This window comes from Cynocephalus volans, chromosome 10 (genome assembly GCF_027409185.1).
Source record: "Cynocephalus volans isolate mCynVol1 chromosome 10, mCynVol1.pri, whole genome shotgun sequence".
Classification (NCBI taxonomy): Eukaryota; Metazoa; Chordata; class Mammalia; order Dermoptera; family Cynocephalidae; genus Cynocephalus; species Cynocephalus volans.
The window spans coordinates 46,538,832-46,562,710 of record NC_084469.1 but is presented as its reverse complement, the minus strand read 5'-3'; the positions used below and the strand labels follow the sequence as shown (position 1 = coordinate 46,562,710).

General features: G+C 48.6%; 1 protein-coding gene across 1 annotated transcript; it reads left to right on the top strand.

The window, feature by feature from the left end:
- The first annotated feature begins 850 nt into the window (after window positions 1–850).
- FBP1 (fructose-bisphosphatase 1) lies at window positions 851–23,010 on the top strand. Its single transcript, XM_063112086.1, has 7 exons — window positions 851–1,020; window positions 11,310–11,472; window positions 11,784–11,876; window positions 16,652–16,792; window positions 19,650–19,787; window positions 20,933–21,052; window positions 22,703–23,010. Exons 1-7 carry the CDS (start codon window positions 851–853, stop codon window positions 22,892–22,894), a joined length of 1,017 nt encoding a protein of 338 aa, XP_062968156.1. The 3' UTR covers window positions 22,895–23,010.
- Window positions 23,011–23,879: the final 869 nt, after the last annotated feature.

Sequence of the window (23,879 nt, the reverse complement as noted above, 5' to 3'; positions counted from 1 at the left end):
CCCCGACATTTCCCTTTCCTCTTTCGTTTTTCTCTATATCACGTGTGACTCATGTAACAAACTAATTGTGTGTGTGCGTGTGTGTGTTATTGTTGCTCTTTTAAAACACAAGCTTTGTCTGTTTCGTTTTGAGCTTTATCTGTTTGTTTGGGCTCTATACTCAGAGTGTCGGGCATACAGTAGGTGCTCATAAACGTTGCTCTATGAATCAGGGCATGAATTGCAGCTCTGTGGCTACAAACCGGTCAGGATGGGCTGTGGAGGCTTCTGGCCTGGGGTGGTTGTGGGGGGACCCTTCTCTGTGTCTACAACTGTTCGTTCTGCAAAACACACACGTTGGAAACTCAGGTCCCCAGTGACTCTGAATTCTGGTCATCTGGAGAAGAGGCCTGGATGAAGGATCCAGGTGTGGGCCATGGGACAAGTGGGGGACAGGGGGCTCTACTTCTCCTGAGGGGGTCAGAAGAGCCAGGTGACAGGCCGAGCAGGGCGGACAGAGGGCGGGAGCAGGGGACATCCAGCGACGCCGGGGAGGGAACGACAGCGCTGAGGCCTGGCCCACTTCGCGGGCCAACGGTGCAGCGTTGGGAAAGCTCCCTGACCTTTGTGAACTTCTGCTTTATAATTCGGGGGAACAGGCACGACTTCCTCCCTGGCAGGGTCGCCGTGGGCACTGAAAGAGACAGCGCCGGGGCCCAGAGTGGCGCTCGGCCGGGCCAGTGGCCGTCCCCGGCGGCGCGGGGGCGGGGCGCGCGGGGCGCACGGGGCGGGGCGCGTGGCGGTGCCGCCTGCAGGCGCGCGCGGACTGGGCTCAGCGCGGCTGCTCGTCCGTGCTCCCGCCGGCCCCAGCATGGCAGACCAGGCGCCCTTCGACACGGACATCAGCACCCTGACCCGCTTCGTCATGGAGCAGGGCCGGAGGGCCGGCGGCACGGGCGAGCTGACCCAGCTGCTCAACTCGCTCTGCACGGCCGTCAAAGCCATCTCCCTGGCCGTGCGCAAGGCGGGCATCGCGCACCTGTGAGTCGGCCCGGGGTCCCCCTGCTGTCGGCCTGTCTGTCCGTCTGTCCGCCTGCCGCCTGCGGCGCTCTCTGTCCGGCAGCGCCTGTCTCCGGAAGCTTGCCCAGAGCGCTCGAGCCTCGGGGCCCACACCTGCCGCACCTGGCCTGAGCAGCCTGCCCTGGCACCTCCTGGGGCAGCCTCCTCCTGACACCTGGCCTGCTGCCGTGCCCATCCTAGCCTCAGCTGGAAAGTGCTAGCTCGGGTGCCTTCCTTTCCCTTTTCCTTCTTTGGCCTCCATCCCTCCCTTTGGAATTGGGGTCCCCAGTCGTATTTCTAATCCAGTATTTCCTTGCCCTAGACGAGCCCTGTTAGGAAGCCTGCATGCCCGGAGCTCTTCGCAGAGCGGTGCTGGCGTGCAGTGTTCCAGCGGGCTGGCCATTTCTGGGGCAATTGCCCTGCTGTCCCATGAACTGAGAAAACTCACCCAGGGAGCTTCAAAACCTTTACCCACTTGGAATAATGGTGCGTAGCTCTTGCCCAATCAGTAAATAGCCCCAAAGCTGTTTGTGAGTAGAACGGTCTTGAACGAGCTAGGCAGTGCATCTCAGACTTCGGTGTGCACTGGAGTCCTGAGGGGATCTTGTTAAGGGGTGGACCCTCCTTCAGTAGGTCTGGGTTGGGGCCAGTTCTCCTGTGGCGGCTGCTGCCAGTGCTGCTGGTCTGCACAACACACTTTGAACCAGCAAGGAGTCAGGGGACATGGGACTCAAAGGGCACATTGTTGTGAGGCTTTTTGCAAGTCAAACAACACCCTTTGGTTTGTTCTGGTGTGCACAGGTATTTTGTATTTAACTGGTCCTCACTTTGCTGAAGGGAACCTGGGTTTTCAGATTATTCTTACTCCTTTCTGACATTTCCCACGCTTGTGAGCTCTATAAAAATGACACGTGATACTTACAGCTGATCTGAAAAAGTATAATCCTGCTATTTTGAAATGCATGTCATATGTTTCAAAGCTCCATCCCCTCTAGTCCCGCAACCTGGATTCCTTTTCTGGTGAGCCGTTTGGCTCTGGTTCTGCAGTGTGGGTCGGTGGAGCTAATTGTTAAGAAAAGAGCTTATGATCACATTTCTTTTCAGATGCAAAGCAGTGAAAGGCCTTGCTGGAGAGAGATAGGGACAGGTGTGGTAAGTAAGGTGATAACTCCATTACTGTTTCACCTTTGGACCCTCTTAATAAGACATTTCTAAGGAGTCTTTGCTTTAGGAAACACAGTCAGGTAAAATCTTACCTCCAATTTAGTTTACAAGTATACAAGGGTACTTCAAAAAGTTCATGGAAAAATAGAATTGAAACACAATATGAATCTTTCCATGAACTTTTTGAAGTACCCTCGTAGGTGGCCTCACACCCTTAACTGCCTTTGAGGACCAGGAAGCTTTTTTAAAAAGAGTGTTTGTCATTTCTTATATTGATTTTTAAAATGTGTCGGTACTTTTCACAACGCCAGAGAGACTCAGAAATGCAAGATCTGTTTTGAGGTGTCTCACCTTTTAAGTGACCTCAGAGAGTGGGACCTCGGATTGTGGGGCCCACACAAAGGTTGCTAATTTTGGCTACATAAGATATGTGTATTTTTAGACTAAATAGTTGTGAATACTAGGTTTAAAAATTATTGTTATTATTGTTATAAACTACTTAGTAAGTAACACTCATTGACAAAAATTCAAACCATTCAAAGAAACACAGAGGAAAAAGTGAAACCCTCTCCACATCCATTCTCTGGGGTATCCACTATTAATAACTTACTGGTTATTTTCCCAGATTCTTCTTTATACTCATATAAATTCATACATGAACTTATGCCTATATCACATGTAAATAGTAAACAAAATAGGATCGTGCTTATGCTTTTCTGTGGTTTGCTTTATCATTCAATGCTATGTAATGAACATCCTTTAATGTCAGGACATATAAATCTACCTCCTTTTTAACTGTTTCACGGTGTTCCACTGCACAGATGTATGGTGAGTTATTGAACACTTCCCCTGTTTGGGGGCATTTAGGTTTTCACTGGTCTTTGCCTATTACCAACAGTGTTGAACCCTTGGGACGGGTGTTGATGCCTGGCGGTTGGGTGGCTGATGGGGAGGACCAGACTCTGGACACTTAAGTACCCTTGTGGGAAAGTAAGAGTCAGGGTGTTCTCAGTATGACATGTAGTCAGGCAGGCAGCAATAAGACAAGATCTCAAGGCAGGCCCCCAAATGACAGTCATTACAGGCCTCGATGCTGGATGAAAAGCCAGCGTGCCTGCAAAGGGCTTGTTAGTGCTGAAGACTGGCCCTGGAGGGGCATGAACCTCACTGGGACCAGTTTTTGGAGCTGGCCCATGACATCTCATCAGGGAAACATTAGGACTTTAACCCTGGAGGCTGGCGCCCTCTCTGTCTCTGTCTCTCTCTGTTGACCTACAGTTGCTATGATAGCTATTTTCATTGCTCCTAGTAAGGTGTTCATAGAATTTCAGAGTTCTAAACTGAAAGAGACTCAGCAGCCACCTAGTCCAGTCCCCTCCTTGTACAGATGAGGACCCCAAGAGCAGAGAAGATGAGGTGACCTGGCTTGTGGCCCAGGTTTCTGGAACCCCAGCTTGGGATTCTTTTTGCCACACTACATGCCTCTTCCTCTATTTTTTAGAAATAAATTAAAACTCACCAAACTCTAAATCTCATCCATTAATTACATTTTTGATATGAATTCAGAATTGTATCTCGAGGGGCCATTGCCTTTTGGCAATCGTGTCCTTGGAGCATTCCCTATGTGCTTTGGACTTTCCTCCACCCACTCTGAGTAGAAAGGGCAGGCAGACCAGGTGAGGGGTAGCTGGCCTTGTGATTTCACGGGAACAGGTAGCAGCCTGTCAGTCAGGTGACGAATTCATGGTTCAAGTGTCAAACTCAAGTGTCCCCCCACGGCTTTGTTTTCATGCCTTTGGGAGAAAGGATTTTCACGTTGGGGCTGTGGAGCTGACTTCCCTTTGTGCACATTTCCAAATCACTGTCTGAAGAGCTCACCAGTTCCATTCCGTTTAACAGAATGGTATTGAATATCTACAATGTACAAAGTTCTAGAAGAGACTGGGTGGTGAGAATGACGCTGCGCTTACTCTGTAGGAAAAATAGGACAAGCGTAGGATTAGTCACACGTAAGGCACAGTAGGACTTCTGAAGGATGCTGTCGTTGAAGCGCCCAGAGTATGCTTCAGGTGCGGAGGCTTGTGGGCCATCAAGACGGGCACTTGCCTCAGGCAGTCAAAGGGGGTCACGGGGCTGAGGGCTGGAGAGCAGCTCGGCCGGGCGGTCATGTGAGGGGGGTCCTGAGCTGGGAAAGTGCTTCTGGAAAAGTCGCCCACTTGGTGTGGCCAAAGCACGGAACCCACGTGGTGGGGCATTCGTGGATGTGGGAAGTGGGTGCCGTGGCAAGGGTGAAGGCTTTACACTTTGGGGTGCGCAGAGAGAGGGAGAAGGTTTCTGAGTAGGGTAGAGGCATGGTTAGAGAGTGACCTGGTGGAGACGTTGCTGCAAGTATGGAGCTGGAAGAGGGAACATAAGACGTGCAGAAAGCCGGGGGGCAAAGGGAGGGAGGTCAGCGGCCAGCAGAGCCGCAGCGCCGGAGGAGGCGGGGACGGGGCGTCTGAGCCAGGCTGGGGGACAGGGCCAGTGCAGAGCCTCGCAGAGCGCACTCGAGGGAAGGGCTGTGCCTGCAAACCCAAACGAGCTAAAACCAAAGCAGAATTCCAAAGGAGGAGCTGGTTTTGGAGGCTGGGAAGGATGAGGCGATTCCAACATTCTGGAAACGTTGAACTTGGGAGTGAGGGGCTGCCCAGCTGGCGACGGAGCCCCGCCTGCAGGTGGACGTGCCAGTCTGGTGTGCGGGCAGGAGGCGCCGGCGAAAGAGGTGGCCACTGGATTTTGGCACATTTGCTTTGAGGCAGCGAGGAAAGGAAAACCAGGGTTAGATTTAGCGGAACGGGCCTAAAAACGCGTTTTGGAGAGAGATGGGACTGGACTCCAGTTCCTGGTTTTGCCATTTAATTTCTGTGAGGATTTCAGCAGTTGATGTCCCATCTCTCAGCCTCAGTTTCCCCACGTGTGAGATGGGGACAGCTGTTTTTTCAACCTCGGAGATGTATGAGGATGAACTGAGTTCACTAATTGGGTACTGATGTCATCACTGTTGACTTTTCTTTTTGCTAAACTGGCATCTCTATATTTCGCTTTTCATCCCTTAGCAGTAGCTCCTGTGCAAATCAGCAGGGTTGTATTCCAGGCTAGAACGTAACATATTAACACAACGTTGCATCTTCAGATTGGTTACAGGAAACGTCCTCCCATCATGTTCATATTGTGTCCAGAAAAGTTACTTTTATACATGGGGTCCTCTCAGTTGTTTGATGGAGGAAAGTATTAAAGAATTTCAGTTTTAATTTTAACATTACAGGTCAGCTAATACATTTTAAAGTTTATCTTCAAATTTTCAGAGTTGATGACTTAGAGTTTATGAGTTACTAAACTTTTGGAAACTTGATCAGATTTATTTTATATTTCCTGAATGATTGTCTTTATACGAGCAAAGAGTGAATTGTGCCTTCCTTTTTGTTAAAGTAGCAGAGCCAGCCACTCGCTGTCCTAGGTGCACATTCTCGTCCCACGTGAACACAAGTGCAGATTAGGGTTTGTGACCTTCGAAAGCTGTTCTGGTTGGCACCCCTCCAACGTAACTAACCCTTGGATGTTCCTGGCTGGGTGAACGGTTGGTCATTTACCACCGAGTCCATCAATAACAAGTCAGCATTACCTTTGACTTTAGTGCTAAAGATTAAACAATAACCCCCGCCCCTTTTGTTCAGTCAGGTGTTCTGAGAACGGGCTTGCATGTTTTGTGCACTGTCTGAGGTGTTGCTGGTTACTCTATCGGGTTGACACAAGGAGGAAATGGTCCTGAGTCAGTTGGCAGATCAAGGAAGCCTCGAGAGTGTGACGCGTGGTGGGCCCTGGCACGGGTCCTCGTTGCTGTTGAAGGTGGCTTTCCCCAATCATCAAAAATCTGCCTCGAAGTATCTCGGACTTCATGGCTGTGAAATGGCTCATTCCATTTTGGAAACCATATGCAAACTTGGAAAGCAATTCAATCCAAATTTCCAATGATTTCAAAATACTGGCCAAATTAACCTGTGCTTTTAAGAAGATCCCCATCATATGAATTAAACTGACATAGCTTTTTTATATTTTCAGTGATGTTTGCAGTAAAAGTAACCGAAGAGATATTAGATACAGCTTCTTAAATGTAGTTTTGCTCCCCAAACTCCAGAAAGAGATCTTTTGTGTCTCTGAGAGTTTAAAAGGGAAAGGTCACAGGTGTTTAAACCCTGACGGGGTGCTTTCCCCATTTTAGCAACTTGAGCTGAAGGACCAATTAATTTGAATAAAATTGAAGCGAAATGTCATAAGCATCTCAGATGAAATAATATCCCTTGTGAGATTTTATCAAATTTAAACTTGGGAGCACTTTTTTTTTTTTTGCCAGTTGCCTGTGACGATAGTTCCACATTGGCTGCCTTCCTAGAAGTTACCTGCAAAACTGGTTTAGAGGTTGGCTCCCTTCCACTGCCCGCACCCCGCAATGAACCAACACTTACCTAGTGGATGCCTCTGGGCTCCATTAGGAACAACAATGGCCACCATGGGGGCTATGAACAGGTGAATTCCACGAATAATTCATCATCCTTGCAAACCTGGTCAGAAGCAATCACGGAGGGAATTTGGACAGCTTGAAGGAGGTCACATAGTCGGTAAGAGGGAAAGGCGAAATTTGAACCTAGGTCTTTCTTGTGCTGAGTTTTTGCCAGTATCCCACTGTGCTTCTCAGCATGGTTGTGTTAAATGCCATGGGAGTTAGGGGTGGAACAGTAACATTTCTTGTATACTTGCCTATGTGTCAGGCACTATCCTGGCCCCTTTACCTGTATCAGCTCATTTATTCTTCCTCTCTACATGCTATGAACTTGATGTTCTGTATATTACAGAGGAAGAACCAGAGGTCAGAGATGCTAAGTGGCTTGCCCAGGGCTGCTCAGCATGTGGCAAAGCTGGGACTTGAACCCCGGTGGTCTGGGGAACACAGTCCACTCATACTCTGAGCACTGGCTCAGTGGGTCAAGCACAGGCCAGGAGCCGAGGCCCACAGCTGCTATTGATTCTGAAGGCAGGTCACACTGCTCTGTCCACGTGGTCATCGGAATATACAAGGATATGTCAAGAAGTTTGTGGAAAATAGATTTAAAAGATAATACGAATCTTTGCATGAACTTCTTGAAGACTCCTTGTATTGTGAAGGCTTCTTGTTAATCTATTCTCCAGGGCCTTTGAGGAGAGATGACTGATTGGCACACAGAAATGAGTTGTTTCTAAGTGGGTTTCTAAAAACTTAGGGGGAAAACTCCATGTACTCTTCAGCTCATTAGTTCCTTGAGGATATTTTTGAGGGCTTTCCCCTCTGTCAAAGCCACAAAGGCCTTGCCTACTTCTGGCTTTTCCTTGACCTGTGGAAACGTGTTACCTTGGAGACATCTCTCAGCCCTTCTCAGGTGCCCCGGAGGCATGTCAGAGGAGCTAGTTGGGGGCCTGCCTAGCCCTGACTGTGGCTGTGCACCCTGACCAGGATGCACAGGGCAGCCTGGAAACCTGAGGCATGGCCAGCTTAGTGTACTACGATGCGACTCAGTGCCAGTGACATGATCACACCCCGATGTCCCTGCTAGCACCTGGCAGCATTTGTGGTTGGCAGCCTGGGAATCATTCTCCTGAACCCTGTTTTGACCTTAGAATTGCTTTCCTGTGCTTTCTTAAAGATTTTCTTAATGCCAGGCTCACCAGGGGGAACCCTCTTGCAAGATGTCCTAGCAAAGCGCATGAGTTTTGAGTTTGAATAATCTATCTCCACATGTTGTGTGTGTGTGTGTGTGTGTGTGTGTGTGTGTGTGTGTGTGTGTGTGTGTGTGTGTGTGTGTGTGTGCTTCACAACAACTGGAGGAGAGCTGGTGAAGGATCCTTCCTGTTAGAACTGGGGGCATCCTTACCGGGGGGATGGAGAAGAGGAATTCTCAGAAAGGGGTAAGAACCCTCTTAATACATGGGTCACCAGCCAGGGGTGAAATGGAAACCCTGGGGGCAGGTGGAGCCCGTGTCTGCCATGGTTTGGTGGATGAAGACACCTGTTCAGTGCAGGGAGTGGAGGGGTCCCCTCCATGTTCATCCCCTCAGCGTACTGTGTGGCCACATGCAACTCCCATCGTGGATGGGTTGTGTCACCTCTGTGGCCCTTAGCTTCTCCGTGTGTTGGTCCCTGTGTGATCCAAGGGTAGGAGCCGTCTTAGAGTATGGGAGCGGTGTGAGGAAGGCTGGCTTGTGATCTTGGTTTGGCAAGTCACCCACCCTGACACCGACTGTGACCGCTTTTAGGCCAGGGCATGGTCTGGGGCAACAGGAGTTGCTTCTCCCTTCAGTTTGGCCATTTGCTGAGTCTGCAGGCTCAGAAAATGCAGTCCAGTGCTTCGGGGAGTCTCCTGCATCCATCCCATCGCACTGAACACATCGTGGTGACTCTGGGACACAGTTACAGGGTAACTTGTCTCTCCTCGGCTGGCGGGCTGGCCCAGGAGTACTGCAGACCAGAGCTGGCCGTGGGCCAGGCGAGCCTTGCAGGGCTCTCTCCTCCGGACCTCTTCCAGAAGTTAGATGCTCCTTGGACCCCGGCGTCATGGGGGGAAACCTCGAGTTTTAAAAAGTTATTTATATAAATGTGCACACAGCACCTGCCCCCTTCCACTCGGAAAAATGTGAAAAATCAGCTTAATGTTTTCTTTGGATAAATTATTAACATGGAGCTCTTCTCTGGAGTCATTACTGGCTCACCACCTTGGGCTCCTTTAGGGCTATTTTATATCCTCTTCTTAAGAAAAGCATTCAGAATGCCGTTCAGTTTGGACGCTCCTTCACAAGGAGTCTTTCCTTTACCATCCAAATAAGCACCTGCCCCGCCACCCATCCCACCCGTCACCTCGTTTTATCTTTGACAGTGAGCTCCTGTCACTATTTGGGATTACCTTACTCAGTCCCAAACACTTACTTGTTTCTGGCTGCTTGTTCGTCTCCCCTCACTGGAGTACAAGCTACATGAGGGCAGGGTCTCATCTGTCCTGCTCAGCACTGTAGCCCGGCACCTACCACAGTTCCCTGTGCACAGTAGGCCCCCAATACAGGCTTGTGGAACAAATGATCCCTCAGACAGGCCTCTGCGAAGCTTTTGGTAAAGGGGCCATGACCCGAGTGTCACTGAGGGAGGGACCTGAGGAGGTGGCACTTGGGCCTTTCCTCCTCGTGCCTGCCTCGAGTCCCCATCCACCTGCCCAGCACCTTCAGCCCCTCTTCCCCAGCTTCCCAGCCTCCCTGGAGCTGTCCCCACTGGCCTGCACCTGTTCGGTGCCAAGGCTGTGCTAAGCCCTCTGTGTGCATTAGCTCACACACTCCTCTGACAGCCCCTTGAGACAGATATTACCTCCCTCTTTGGGCACACACAACACGGAAGGGAGGCTCAGGGAGGGTGAGGGACTCGCAGAGCTGAGGGCTGGACCAGGTCTCTGTCTTGAAGCCCAGGTCTTGTCCCTCAGCCCCGTTCACCCTCCTGAGTCAACAGCGACCTCGCTGGTGGAGATCTCAGGCTAGGAAGGTGAGAAAACTGCCACTAGTGGGGCTGGTGAGGGGGATGCATGTGGGTGGGTGGGCCCTGCCAAGCCCCCTGTCCCCCAACTCCCAGAATTTGGCTTCTCTCTTCCAGCACAGTCAAGGTCAGAAAGAGATTGTGCAGAGAGAGAACTGAAAGCCCAGAGATGGGGGCTACAGCGGCAAGTCGGATGGCTCTCTTGGTCTTTTACTCGCAGATAGGGTGGCACCGTGAGAAGAGAAGAAACTGGAGGAGGGCTGGACGCTGTCTTCCGGGCTGGAAAGGGGACGGTGCCGAAAGTGAGCGACACAGACAGGGCTTTATGACATGACTGGAGTCACCTCCCGGGGACAGTCAGGCCAGGCCAGGCATTTGGGTTTGGACGGTTTGAGGGGTTAGCTCAGTTTTGTCCAGCCAGGCACCAGCAAGTCGTGTTTTAAGAAAATGCATTTTCAGGAGTTGATGCTGTCACAATCCCCGAGGCAGTGACCATCGGCTCCTAAGCAAGCGCGCAGAGCAACCTCGGCCAAGGGAGTAGTTGCACCCGGCTCGCCCGGCCCGGTGGCCTGGTGGTGTCTTCCACGCTCCCTCCCTTTCCCTTCCCACATCCAGGGTCCTCCCTTGTTCTGTGCATCCCTTCTGCAAAACGTCTCCTGTCCTGGAGTCTATATTCAACCCCAGGCTGTGACAGCCTGCCTCTTCCCTTATTCTAGCAAGCTAGGATGAATTTTGGACAAGCTATCTGGGTTCTGGGAATTCTACAATGACTTAAAAATAAAGCAAAAACTTCCTTAGGACTCCTGGGGCAACTGGGAGTCACAAAGTCCTGGCCTGGAAGCGTCTCACCCCAGCTCTGCCTCTGTGGTTTGGAGAGTTTCCTCCTCCATGTAATGAGGCAGTGAAACCAGGTGACGCCTCATTTTTTCTTTTTCATTCTTTTCTTTTAAAAGATTCTCTTCTTTTAAGATCTTTTCTTTTAGATGTGAAGCCACAGACTCCTCGGCTGAGTTCACATCTCAGGCTTGCTCCAGGCCCGCTCCCGAGCTTGTCATGTCTCTCAACCAATTTCTCTAACCCATGCGGTGGGAGGCAGAAATGGTTCTTGGTGAGCAAAAAGCAGAAACAAAAATCCCAAACTTTTTATGTGTAAAGCACAGATATACATACAGTAATAATAAACAGACATAAATGTGTAGTGTTAAAATGTCATGGGGGAGTGTGGTTAAGAAAAAAAACGTTTTAAAAGGCTCCTTAGGGCGACCATAATGAACAAAGAGATTGAGAAACGAGATGTACAGGGCACCATGACAAGTGCTGGCCAAAAGGTGAATGACAGTAACTTCTCCTCTCTAGGAGCTGGTCCAGAGGGATGACCACCCTTGCTGTTTTATCTCTCCCAGATGATGTGTCTGCTTTCCTTTACTCTAAATCCTACTAAACATTCACTTTCGGTGGCTTTATAGATGCTTCTGCATCTTATGGTGGCCATGGCTTATTTTTTTTTGGCTTTTCTTTCTTCTAGCTATGGCATTGCTGGCTCTACCAACGTGACGGGGGATCAAGTTAAGAAGCTGGATGTCCTCTCCAATGACCTGGTGATGAACATGTTAAAGTCATCCTTTGCCACCTGTGTTCTTGTGTCGGAAGAAGATAAAGAAGCCATCATAGTACAACAGGAGAAGAGGGTGAGGCCGTAGTTCTGCTGTCGAGGGTAGTAATGTGACCATTTTTATTCCCAGCTTCATCAGTGACTCCACTTGTTTAGCCAAGCCGGATCCCTAGGAATCGCCCTAGGTCCCACCTGTTGTCTTTTCACAGATTCCACCTCACTGCTGCATGTCAGATCTGTCCTCCCTCATATCTTACATGACAGAGTATAAATAAACAAGACCAACATCTGAGAACTTTCCTCTAGATTCCCATTTTTAAACCCTTAGTATATACTCTCTGTCTTGTTACAATATATTGAAGTTGTATTCCTTTTTTCTTTGCTCAGGGTAAATACGTGGTCTGTTTTGATCCCCTTGATGGATCTTCTAACATCGATTGCCTTGTGTCCATTGGAACCATTTTTGGCATCTACAAAAAGGTAAAATGTGATATATCAAGCACCTGATTTTGCATCAAAAGAAAAATTGAAATCGAGCATCTAGTCCTGATTCACTATAGTGGAGCAGCCAGAAGGTATATCATGAAATTCTGTGGGGCTTGAACAGATTCGTATCTCAGGTTCTGACTTTTTCAGCATTTATTGCATAATGAAGATCTCTTAAGTTGTTAAAAGAAAATATAGTACTAAAATGTGGGTGAAAAGAGGATATTTCACTGTTTTAACTATAGCTTTCTCTTATGATGAAAAATGAAATTTAAAAAAAGACGGTATAGGGTAGGTATAGTGATGATACTATGTGAAGCGAGACTTGTGAAAGTATGGCAACAATAGAGATTATTCATGTTAAAATTTTCTTTTAAAAACCCTCTAAATCAGTGGTGTGCAAATTATGACCCCTGAGCCAAATCCAGCCTGTTGCCTAGTTTGTATGGCCTGTGAGCAAATAATAACCATTGTTCATTTTTAAATACTTGAAAAAAAATCTAAAGAATAAAATTTCATGACTCATGAAATTTATATGAAATTGAATTTTCACTGTTCACAAGTGAAGTTTCACTGGCATATGGTCACACTTATTTGTTTACATATTGCCTTTGGCTCATTTTGAGAGGCACTGTCAAGGTTGGGTAGTTGTGATAGACCGTATGACCCCTAAAGCCTAAAATACTTACTGTGTGTGCATGGAAAAGAATGGCGGAGCCCTGGGGCAGGACAGGAACCCCGAGGCTGCTCTGGGTCTTCCAGCTGCATGACCTGAGCGGTCACTGTGCCTCCAGAGCCTCTCTCTCCTTCCTCTTCTTTAAGTGTGTGTGGGGTTGTGGGGAGGTGGGGGGGTTCAGGTGGAGAGAGCTTAAGTATACAGAAGAGTGAAAAATAGAGTGAATACCTGTGGACCCATCATAAAATGTTATAAAATCTAAAATGTGTCCTGTTAGCTTTAGCTCTTGTTTATTATAAAAATAAAACCTCACAGATACTGTGTGGCTGAACTTATTTCTTCATCTTAATGGATGAAGTGGTTAGTGCAGCTGAACTCTATTCTAGGATACAAAGGCCATAACTTAAAGTGACACCCAAATTTGCATTTTATTTCTATAAGTGACTTATTATCTAGTATTGTACATAATTTCCTTTCAAGCATATGAAAAGCAGAACCACCGTGGGACTGTTGCCTTTGTCACTGGGATGCATGTTGTTTTCATCTTGAACGTTCTAATTCTCGTACCACAAAGGCAAAGGCGGCAATTCCTCGTAGTTTCCACCTCATGCCATGAAACATGCTGTTCGTGCTGTAGACATGGGGGTGTAATTTCATTTGCAAAGTATGAAATCTGTAGCAGCAAGCGAGGTGTGCAGCAAGACTCTTCCATGGGGAGGACGACCTCTGGTTGACGACTGAACCAAGACTAAAGCAGCCCTGATGTCTGCGGCCCCTCTCCAACCCAGCCCCCAGATAACACTCGCTAAGGAAAACTGGGAGACACTGGCTAGCAACTAAAAGAAAATCAAACCGGCTTGCGAGAGCCCCTTGAATCACAAACATCAGCCGCTACCCTCTTCCCAGCAAACCCGCACTGACTCGAGCGGGAGCGGGGGTGGCTACGTCACTTCCGCTTCCGGCAGACCCGCGCCCGAGACCCGCGCCCGCCTGCGCCGCCTGACGCCTGCGCAGAGCCGCGAGGGCCCGGGCGGTCCCAGGCTGGCCCAGGCCAACACCTGCGCAGAGCCGCGAGGGCCCGGGTGGCTCGAAGGTTGGCCCAGGCCGATGCCTCCGAGTGCTGGTGGTCAGCATGGGCAGGTGCCCAGGGCTGCTCCATTATTGCTCAGTTGCCCTTTCAGAGCATCAGAAAATAGTCTTTTATGTGCTCTCCTGCCCTCCCACCTGCTTATTTTTCTTCTGCAAGCTAAGCATCTTCCATATGAGATGACTTGTAGACCTCTCTCTAGCCTGGCCACCCTCTGCTGGATACACGGCAATTTGCAACATCCTTTAAAAATACCCAGTTCCCACAGCTAAAAGCACAGCTTCAAAGGGAGGGTTTGGTTGCCCTGCGAGGGAAGACCATTGATTGGTGACGACAGTGCTCCACGCCCCAGCCACTTCTGATTGACTTCCTCCCCTGCTGCACCTCAGTGTCCAGAATCCACGGTGTCTTGCCTATTACGGGGTGGCGTGGAATAAAAGAGAAACCAATACCTACCGCAGGAGATGGCCTCAGATAGGTAGACAGAGGGAGAGTCCAGAGACGTCCCTCCTTTGCCAAGTGCTTTATGCCCACTGATCCCTGGGCTTCTGCAGAGAGTGGAGTCGCTGTCCTTGGAGGAAAGGCGTCCAGAGCTTGGGTTTGGAGGAGGGAAGTCACGCCTTAGAAAGGGGCTGGGCTAGAAAATAATTCCTCCAAATCCATGACTCAGTGGAATTATTTTCTCTTTCTTTTGAGCATATGGGTCATAGATAGGGGTTACTATTTCTTGTCCCAAGCAAGGAAGTGGAGCTGTAACAGTGTTTGGTGACGGTATTTCAGGGAAAGGCTTTTTTACTTTTGCACCTTCCCTGCAGGCAGGCACGGATGGGTCTGCACAAGATGAAGCTTTGGGGGACTTTTCTTGCTGGAGAACCGGTTATTAGAAGCCTGTAGTTGGGGGGGGGGGAGAGGATAATTAGAGGCCTGAGTCTTCCCACTAGGAGAAGTCTTCAAAAAGTTCATGGAAAGGTTCATATTATCCTTTAATTCTATTTTTCCATGAACTTTTTGAAGTATTCTCATATGTCATTGGCTTCAAGGGAGATGGTAATTATTAAAATGACCCTCTGACAGGTAGTCCATATCGACAAACGCCACTGATTCCTTTTTTCAAGGCTGTGCATTGGCTAAATTTGGAGTTAAGGAAAACAACTCAAATTTTTGATCCTCTGTTTAGTCTGTGTTTAGCTGCACTGCACTATCTGGTGAATACAAAGCAAACTAGATCAAGTAACTTAACCCAACCCGACTGATTAACCAACCACCCACCCAGATGAAAACCAAGAAGAATGGGACTGGTAGGGAAAGGAGAGAAATGGCTTTTGTGATTCTTCCTTTTACATGAATAGTTCTTATACCATAGGTGACTTGCACTAAAGTCTGTGACAAAATGCAGATTCTGAGACCAACTGTAGAAAGTCTGACTTAGCAAGTCTAGGCTGCAGCCCAGAATATGCAGTTTTATAAGCATCCCAGGTGATTCTGATGCAGATGGTCTATGGGCCACAGTTTTGAAAGTTAAAGGAGGAAGTAACCAAGGATGTTTTTGATGGAGGACTTCCCTCTCCAGCTTCATGCTAAAGATGTCCTCATTTACTCTCAGTGGCCGGAATCTCTGACTGGGGAAGGAATGGACGAAATTGGGGGAAATTGCCCATTTTTGTTTCTGTTTAAATTCAAGCAAAGAGTATACAAGCTGAAAGATTTGTTTGGGGCTGTTTTGGGGACCAAAGAAGTCAATCAAGAGATAATAAGCTAGTATTGGTAAGAGGTGGCTGATTAGGAGCCAACTCCTTAAGGTGTTCCCTTCCTTAGTGTTAGACAAACTTGGGTCACATGCCCCAGCAAGCTGTGTTTTTAATGGAAAAAATAGAAAATTAGAGTGCATGCGTAGGGAAAATGAAATGTAAATCGTCCCTCGGGGGGGGGGGTTCGGAATCTTGCTGAGCATTTGACGTAAATGATAACTGTGCGTGTGTGCCCAGGTGTTCCTTGACTATTGTCTGTGGGTGCATGTGGGCACCCAAGTGTTCCTGGGTTATTGGACTTAAGTATAAAGGACAAACAGCTCTGATCCACAGTGCCCTTGGGATGCTCCAGGAGGCCACCAGGGCTGCTGCTGCTAGCTATCTGAGCTTGCATCTGAATAAAGCCTATTAATTTTTACTCACGGCTCCCAGGATCTTTTCTCTATTACTTAGTTCATGGACCTGCAGATGAGGGGTTTGTGACACAGTCTGTACAATTTGAAGGGTCTGTGGGCCCTAGCCCTAGCGAGACAATTGGCTACATCAGCAGGATTCTGACAGTTGTTTTAACCATACAGCACATCATTGTCTAAGTGTAGGTATTGTTCTGTGAAATTGTTGGTGTGTGTGCATGTGGATTGGTACTCGTTTGTGATGTAAAATGTGTTTCTTACTAAGAGTCACAGTCAAACAATCCAGTAACATCTGCCCCACTCTGTAATGACTCTGGGGAGATATTCTAAGTTCCTGTATTTCTGAGAATTTCTTTGATGTGTGAGTGATGTGGACCACACTGCTCAGTGGGGTATGTGCGGCAATTGGCAAGAGCTCACAAAATTCATTTCCTCACCAGTCTGCTGCCCTGCAGCACAGCGTTAATCTGTTTAAATAAAAATGAAGTAGGCAGGTGAAAGACACTGATGCCCATAATGAGATTACATTAGTGAGAGCTGGCGAGAAAGCATGCTTGTTTTTGGAAGTATTAGTGGAGAGATGAGGGAATATCAAATTAGAAAAATTGGAGGAGAACGTTGATTGGAAGGAAGGATCCAGATGCAGGAAATCTGGGGTCTGGCGGGAAGGCTGCTGTGGTAATATCCTCAGGGCATGACTGCCGCATGGAGGAAGGCCCCTGTGGGAAGATGCCCTATCTCATTAGAAGAGCACCTTGATTATGCATCCCATTATTGGTTGACCTGGAAAAAAGCACCACAAAACAACACAACAAAAACATGTTTCGTTTTCTTTCTTGTTCTAGAAATCAGCTGGTGAGCCTTCTGAGAAGGACGCTCTGCAGCCAGGCCGGAACCTGGTGGCGGCCGGCTATGCGCTCTATGGCAGCGCCACCATGTTGGTCCTCGCCATGGACAGTGGGGTCAACTGCTTCATGCTGGACCCGGTGAGAGCTCTCATAGGAGGCTGGGCACGCATGGGAGGTGGCCAGGGTCACGCAGAGGTGGAAGCCAAGGCCCAGGGAGGGACTGAGATGGTGGTGGGTTGGGCGGGTGGGACAGTGCCTATGTCAGAAAGAGATTACGGAAGTGAGAGATGACATCTATCCAGAGCAGAAGAGGGAGTCTTTGTTCCAAAAGGAATTCTTTTGAGCAGCCATAAATTAGTGAAGTGTGCTGGGACAGAAGGCCAGGGGCATGGGGTGGCCCTGGACAACACAGAGACATCCAGCAATTGTCACTGTTAGGGGAGAGGGACCCAGTCTCACCAAGGCTTTTGATGTTGCAAGAAATGCTGGATTTTAAAAAATGTCATGTTTCTCATATGAAACACTGCTAGCCAACTCGAGCTCACTGGCTGGCCGGCCAGGCCATGGCTGGTCTGTTGCACGCACTCCGTCCCCTGTGGCCCCTGCCTTCTGCAGCAGGAGGCTGCTTCCCTGAGTGAGGGGCTGTCCCAGCTCAGCAGTGGACGGCGTCATTGCTTCAAAAATGCCCCCAGACTTAGCTGGTGTTGAGTGTGTGCACTCAGACCTCCAGTTAACTACTGCGGTTTTGATAAGTCTTTGATGAACTCAGGGAAATGAAAGTAAAGAAGGGGACGAAGATAATTCCTTAGTCTACCTTAGGGAGAAAAGTTAGAGAGGAGCCCACAGTGCCATGAAAAATGTTCATTAACTGTTTCAACTTGCGGATCACTCCTTCCTCATGTCCATTAATCTGAGTAATTTACTTATTCAGTTAGATGACAGTTTGAACAGAGCAAGTAAATTGAAGAAATCTCTTTAAATATTTGGTGCAACTAAACCCACCATTGAAACAGACTCAAAGAATAATCTTCAGTAGTTCAACACGTTCATTGTGTGTTTGGTCCAGGGTCCCAAGGAGAAAAGAATTGGATTTATAAATTCCTCTTAATTTTAGAAATGTCCTCAGCCGACATTAATGAAACCCTTTACAAAACCAGTGCCTTTTGCTGACAGTCTGAACACAAGGTACAAACAGTGCCCGTAGTCCTCCATGGGACACAGGTTGCTCCTGGTGAGGCCCGCAGGCCTGTGTGGCAGGACATTTGTCCCTGCACTCTCACAGAACTGGGCTTTCGCCTCCTTGGCAGTGTGGCGCGTAACACATGAGCAAGTGCAGGGTGACGGCAGCCACCAAGGCTCCAGACAAGGTAGGCTTGGGAGATGGCGCCAGAACCAGGGCCAAGCCCAGTCCAGCCCAGGGCATGGTTTCCAAAGCCACTGATGTTTGCGGACATACCGCCTCGCAAGACCTTTGAGTTGATGGATGTGTAGAAGGTATTACACCTCTTCTCGTCTCTAGACTGTGGACAGGCGTCTCAGGGAGTAAGTGTCCATGTACCTGACAGTCCTTCGCCCTCCGCAGGCCTGAATGTGTGCAAGAGCACGGGGCTGCTGTGCTGCTCGGAAGCCAGGACCCTGCTGTGGGCTGTCATTCGGGGGGCTCCTGCCAGGAATTTGCTGAGCGCTTCCTCTTCGGTCTGGCTGCAGTGAGAGTAGGCTGATGTTGCTGCTGGAACCACTGCAGCAGCTGTCCTTGCGTTTCTAGCAGGCTGCAGCTTTCAACAGCTCTTATGTCCCCCGTCTCTGTACAGTGGAGATGCCCCGCTCCGTACCTCTGCTCTGGCGGGCACCAGCACGGGGCACCTGGGAAGCCTGGCTTCCTGAGCTCTGCGTGTAGTCCTGCTGTGAGATGGCTTCCTTTGCTAGACAGATTTTGTAAAGACATGTACTTACTTACTTAATTAGTTGTGTTGATCATAAAAGAATATTCCTATGAATTTGTGGTCAAAATTTTTGAAAATACAAAAAAAAAAGCATAGAAAAGAAAAATCACTCACAATGATACTTTCGATGGCCACTGTTAATTCTGGTCCCTCCTTTCCTCCTGGTTTCAACACACTCCACATGCCGCAGGGCAGCAGGAGCCAGCCTTTGCTGTGGGCGTAGGTGGCTGGGGAAGATGCATGGACGGGCCCTGCCTTCTTGTCAACTCTTGCCTCATTGATTGGAGCAAGCCCCCTCCCAAATGGGCAGAGCCTCAATTGCCCTCTTATCGGCCACACATAGGAGCCTATACTAGTCCTTAGTCCAGAGCAATAGGCATTATGGGACACTTAGTAACCGAATTTAAATCTCCTTTGAAGAATCTAGAGCTAAAGGCAGGAGCTCAGCACTGGGGCCGTGTGGGAGGAGATGTTCTGAGAAAAAGTTTGCGTCTCTGAAGTTGTATGTGCTGGGACTCAGAACGCAGGGTTCTGCTTTGTCCTGTAGCAACACACAGAAGGGAAGATTTGCAGAAATGTGGAGCCGGGAACTGCGCCCTCTGGTGTGACCCGGGGGTGGCAGGCGGCAGCTGCCTGTGTCCACCGCACCAGCTTGTTCTCTTTGTGTTTCCTAAGAGACGCACATCTTACGTTACTCTGGACACACAATCCTCTCTCAGCTTTTGCCGTTGTTTACATATTTCTGCCCTTACGTTTCTGTATGGTTTCTTTCTAGTTTTGCTGAAATCATTTGCAAACAAAGTCAGAAGTCCCCTCTATCCCCGACCACGTCTGCAGCAGCCTCTGCCCCCCACCCGCCCGCCCATTTCCTTTTTGCTTGTTTTTGCCACTTTCGCTTCCCTCACCCCATTCACGATTCTTGGAGAGTTTGGCAGGAATCATAGTGCCCCAGGGTGAGATGTGACCACAGGCTTGGCGCCCCCCAGCCCAGGCCCTGTGCAGGTCTGGGGGATGGCTCGTCACCTCTCTGCTTTTCCTTCCTGGTATCAAAGGCCATCGGAGAGTTCATTTTGGTGGACAGGAATGTGAAGATCAAAAAGAAGGGTGACATCTACAGCCTCAACGAGGGCTATACCAAGGACTTCGACCCAGCCGTCGCTGAGTACGTCCAGAGGAAGAAGTTCCCCCCGGTAAGTGAGGGCCGGGCTGCTGCAGAGTCCAGGTGTCAGGCACCAGGGCAGCTCCGGGGACCGGGTGTCCCCAAGAGGAAAAGGGACCTGGGATGGAGAAGGGCCCGGACCTCGCTTGGGACTTGTGAGTTATGTGACAACCTGTGGATTCACGATTCACCTGGAGGTGGATGGAAGCAGGGACGGAAGTGGACTGGACTTTGACATGTGCAGAGCCCATGACTGAGTGCTTACCTGGGGACTGGGGACTGGACTTCCTGCCCTGAGATGTCAGAACTGGAGTTAACCAGATGAATGAGTGCATGGCAGTGAGATGTTTCCCCTCCTGGGGTCCAAGGTCCCAGGTGGTGCAACTGTGGTTCTCCCGCCTGGGTGTCTGTCCCTCCAGACCTGCGTCCATGAGGGTCTACCAGTCGCCTCAAGATGAGAGTGTCCGTCTTGGTATCTCTCTAAAGAGGTTACAAATTAGAGAATACGGAGGGAAGAAATGGCTGATTGTAGAACTGGCTCTGTGTGGGAGTATCTGATTTTGTCACACCCTTGCTTAAAAGCCACTGATGGCTGCGGTTTTCTGAAGATGAAGCCCAGACATTGTTAGCATGATGTTCAGGGCCCGCAGAGCTAGCACCAGGCTCTCCCCCAGCTCACTCATTTTTCCTTTCCCACCTGGCCTCCCCTGCACCCCAGCCCCCCACACACTCTGGCCTCTGGCCTCCTCTGCCAGGCCCAGCGTCATGGCACCTGCCTCTCTGCCGAGCTCGCCTTGGCTTGTCTGGTTTCCTCTCCTGCGAAATATGTTCCCCACCCCTGCCCAGCTCCTTAGCTTGGCAAAATCCTTCTCAATCTTTAGGGGGCTGCTATAAGCTACAGTTTTTGTGATGCTGCCCAACCCTTTAGGCAGAATCAGCCACACCCTCCTGGCTCCTGCAGGTAATTTGACCTACGTGACCTGTGTAAGAGCCCGTCTCCGTTATTCCACTTTCTGCTTCGTAGGAACAGGATTTTCATCACATGTCTGAGCACAGCCCCAACACGCACCTCATAGGTGCTCAGTAATGACTGTGGAGTCAGAAAAGCATAGCGGACACAAAGAGAACTCTGTCTATTTTCTGCAACCCTAATCATTGCTGGTCTTGACCTTGCAGAACAATGCAGCCCCCTACGGCGCCCGGTATGTGGGCTCCATGGTGGCCGATGTTCACCGCACCCTCGTCTATGGAGGGATCTTCCTGTACCCCGCTAACAAGAAGAGCCCCAACGGAAAGGTAAGCACACCCTGAGAAGTGATGGGGAAGCAGTGGGTTTCATTGCAGCCCACAGGATAGGATTTCATTAGGAAGAAAGGCTATGAGGGCTGGTACGCTTTGTAGTAGGTTGCTAAGGATGTTTGTGGCATATTCTTTTCTAGATTAAAGGTAAAGCAAAAAAAAAAAAAAAAGAAAGAAAGAAAGAAAAAGGAAAAAAACAAAATTAAAAAATGTAAAGCAGGCAATATCAACTACACATAAAAATGATCTCTTGAGAGCCCTTCCATTCTCTTTATGGCAAAAGAGAATTGATGGTGTCATGGTCAGGAGGGGGACTTTAAGTGCCTGGAGCTTATTGTGGGTGTGGCTGGGGTAAAATGAATTCCATTCATAAAGTGAGATAAAACAGTACAGTTTCATTTCCAAGGCAGCAAATCAAATATGTATTCCAAATAGATGTTGTCTTTGATTGCTTTCAAAAGGCCTAAAATAGAAATATCTCATGAGCCTACATTTGCTACTTGGAAAATGATACCTTTTAGGGAAGGAAAGACGCTGGAGCTTTCAGGTGAGCTGTGACTGCTGCCCGCACCGGCCCCACACACGTGGTGTTCCTGGCAAGCTTAGGGTCGGCTGTACTTTCTTATGCCAGCTCAGGGAGCCCCACTTTTCTTCTGTGCAGGGAGACAGGGTGTTCCTTCCTAAGCATTGTGTCCCCTTTACTTTTCCCAATGGATAGGTTGCCTTTTTTTTTTTCTTTTAATGTATGTGGGAGAAGGAATAGGAACAATAATCCTCTTAAGACAGTTAGAAATCTGTATATTTTGGATACATTCAGATCTCTGTACAGGGCTTGTGGTGTCCAGTTTGCTGAAGACATTCTTATTTACTTAAAACACCAGCGTTGTGTCCACTTCAGGCATCTCAGTCTATGTGATCAGCCTGCTTGACAGCACTTTTCTCCAAGGCCTTAAAAAACTGTTCCTTAACACAAATAGTGAGGCTCCTCCTTTTTTCAGTTTTTCATCTCCGGCCATGACACCTAGATGGAAATAGAGTCAGGAAACACCTGCAAAAAGCTGTCTTTTCAGTAGGCAGACTGCATGAAAATGCATACAATAAAAAAGTTAATATTTAATAGTAAATGCCAAGATGTATAATATACTGAATCTCAGCCCTTGAGCCTTAGGAGAATTGTGAAAGGAATGCATAGAGTTGCAAACAATATTACACTGTTTGGAGGAGCCAGTCTGCTTTCCAGATGTCTGCAGCCAGGCACTACCGTGGAATTTTTAATGCTTTTAGAATAGGCAAAGCTCCATCCAAAACATATGCAGAATCACTCATTAAGTCCAGTTTCTGTGCTATAAAGAGAAGGGAACCATCAATTCTGCCAAAATGTCATTTGGTCCTGAACCCAGGTGGTCTGTCTCACATTTGCATCAGGTAATCTGTTGCTGGCTTTGTCCGATGAATGATTTAATTTAATCAAATGGTTGAGGGTTTTGTCTCAGAGGCAGTCTGGCGTGGGAGGGAACTTTCGCAGCCTCACAGAAGGAAGAAGGGAGCATCGGTTACCTGGGAAACTCCCCCCAGCTCTGCACTGTTGTGCTGTGTAGATCAAGTCCCCTCTGGTCTGATGACACTGCTCGCGGTCTTGTCTTCCAGCTGAGACTCCTGTATGAATGTAACCCAATGGCCTTCGTCATGGAGAAGGCGGGGGGATTGGCTACCACCGGGAAGGAGGCTATCTTAGACATCATTCCCACTGATATTCACCAGAGGGCACCAGTCGTCTTGGGGTCCCCTGATGACGTGAACGAGTTCCTGGAGATCTGTAAGAAGCACTCTGCCAAGTGAGGAGCTGGCCTTGCCCGTGACCAACAGAAATGCCTTGCACCTCACGTGGCGCTACCCCCTCAGACAGCAGGCGTGAAAAGCATGGATCTTTCTCACCATCAAATGCTGCGTAATGCCTGGTGCTACCTACCAAAAATGCTATCTTGATAACGCCACTAGTGGGCAAGATATATTTTGAGTGAATGGAGGAGAAATAAACATATTATTCCTTTAAAAAAAAAGTTGTCATTGCATTATGTCAAATAATAATAGCGATGAGATAATAACAGCTAATGCACAGAGCATTAGAGGGTTCACTCAATCTTCACAACAATCTTATGAATCAATATACTGCGAATAATCTGTTTTATAGGTGACAAAACGGAGGACAGAGAGGTGAAGTAATCTTCCCCAGGTCTCCAGCCAATGAGCGGCAGAGCGAGGATTTGAACCCAGGCAATCTGGCCACCGAACTCCAAGTTAACGTGTCACTTTCCCTATGTGTTGTCCTGCTGAGGTCTGGCTGTGCAGAACTAGCCTGAACGAGGCTGCTATGCTTCCTAGAAATGGGAGAGTCAACGGTGGCACTGAGTATGACCTCTTGGCCTCCTGTACGTGGCTGTAACTACCTGTGTCACAAATGAAGGTTTACATTGTTACTCAATGGTGACTTTTCTATAAAAGCGAAACACTTTGTTGAACTCACAAAGCTTAATAATTCCAAAGGTCTACTTGCCATAAGGAAAAAGATTCATCATAAGAACAAGATTTAAGCAAATACAATTTGTTGCCAGCAATTGTGTTTCTCAGTAAGTTCTTATGGAGCTTAAACTGTTCCTCCCTTAGCTAATCCTGTTTCTTTCTGGCCCAGAAGTCCAAGACCATGGCAAGTTCTATCAGATGTCAAGTAACACCTGTGGCCTTTCTTGAGCTCTAGATTTTAAAGTGAGCGTACAACACACACACACACACACACACACACACACACACACACACACACACTGAA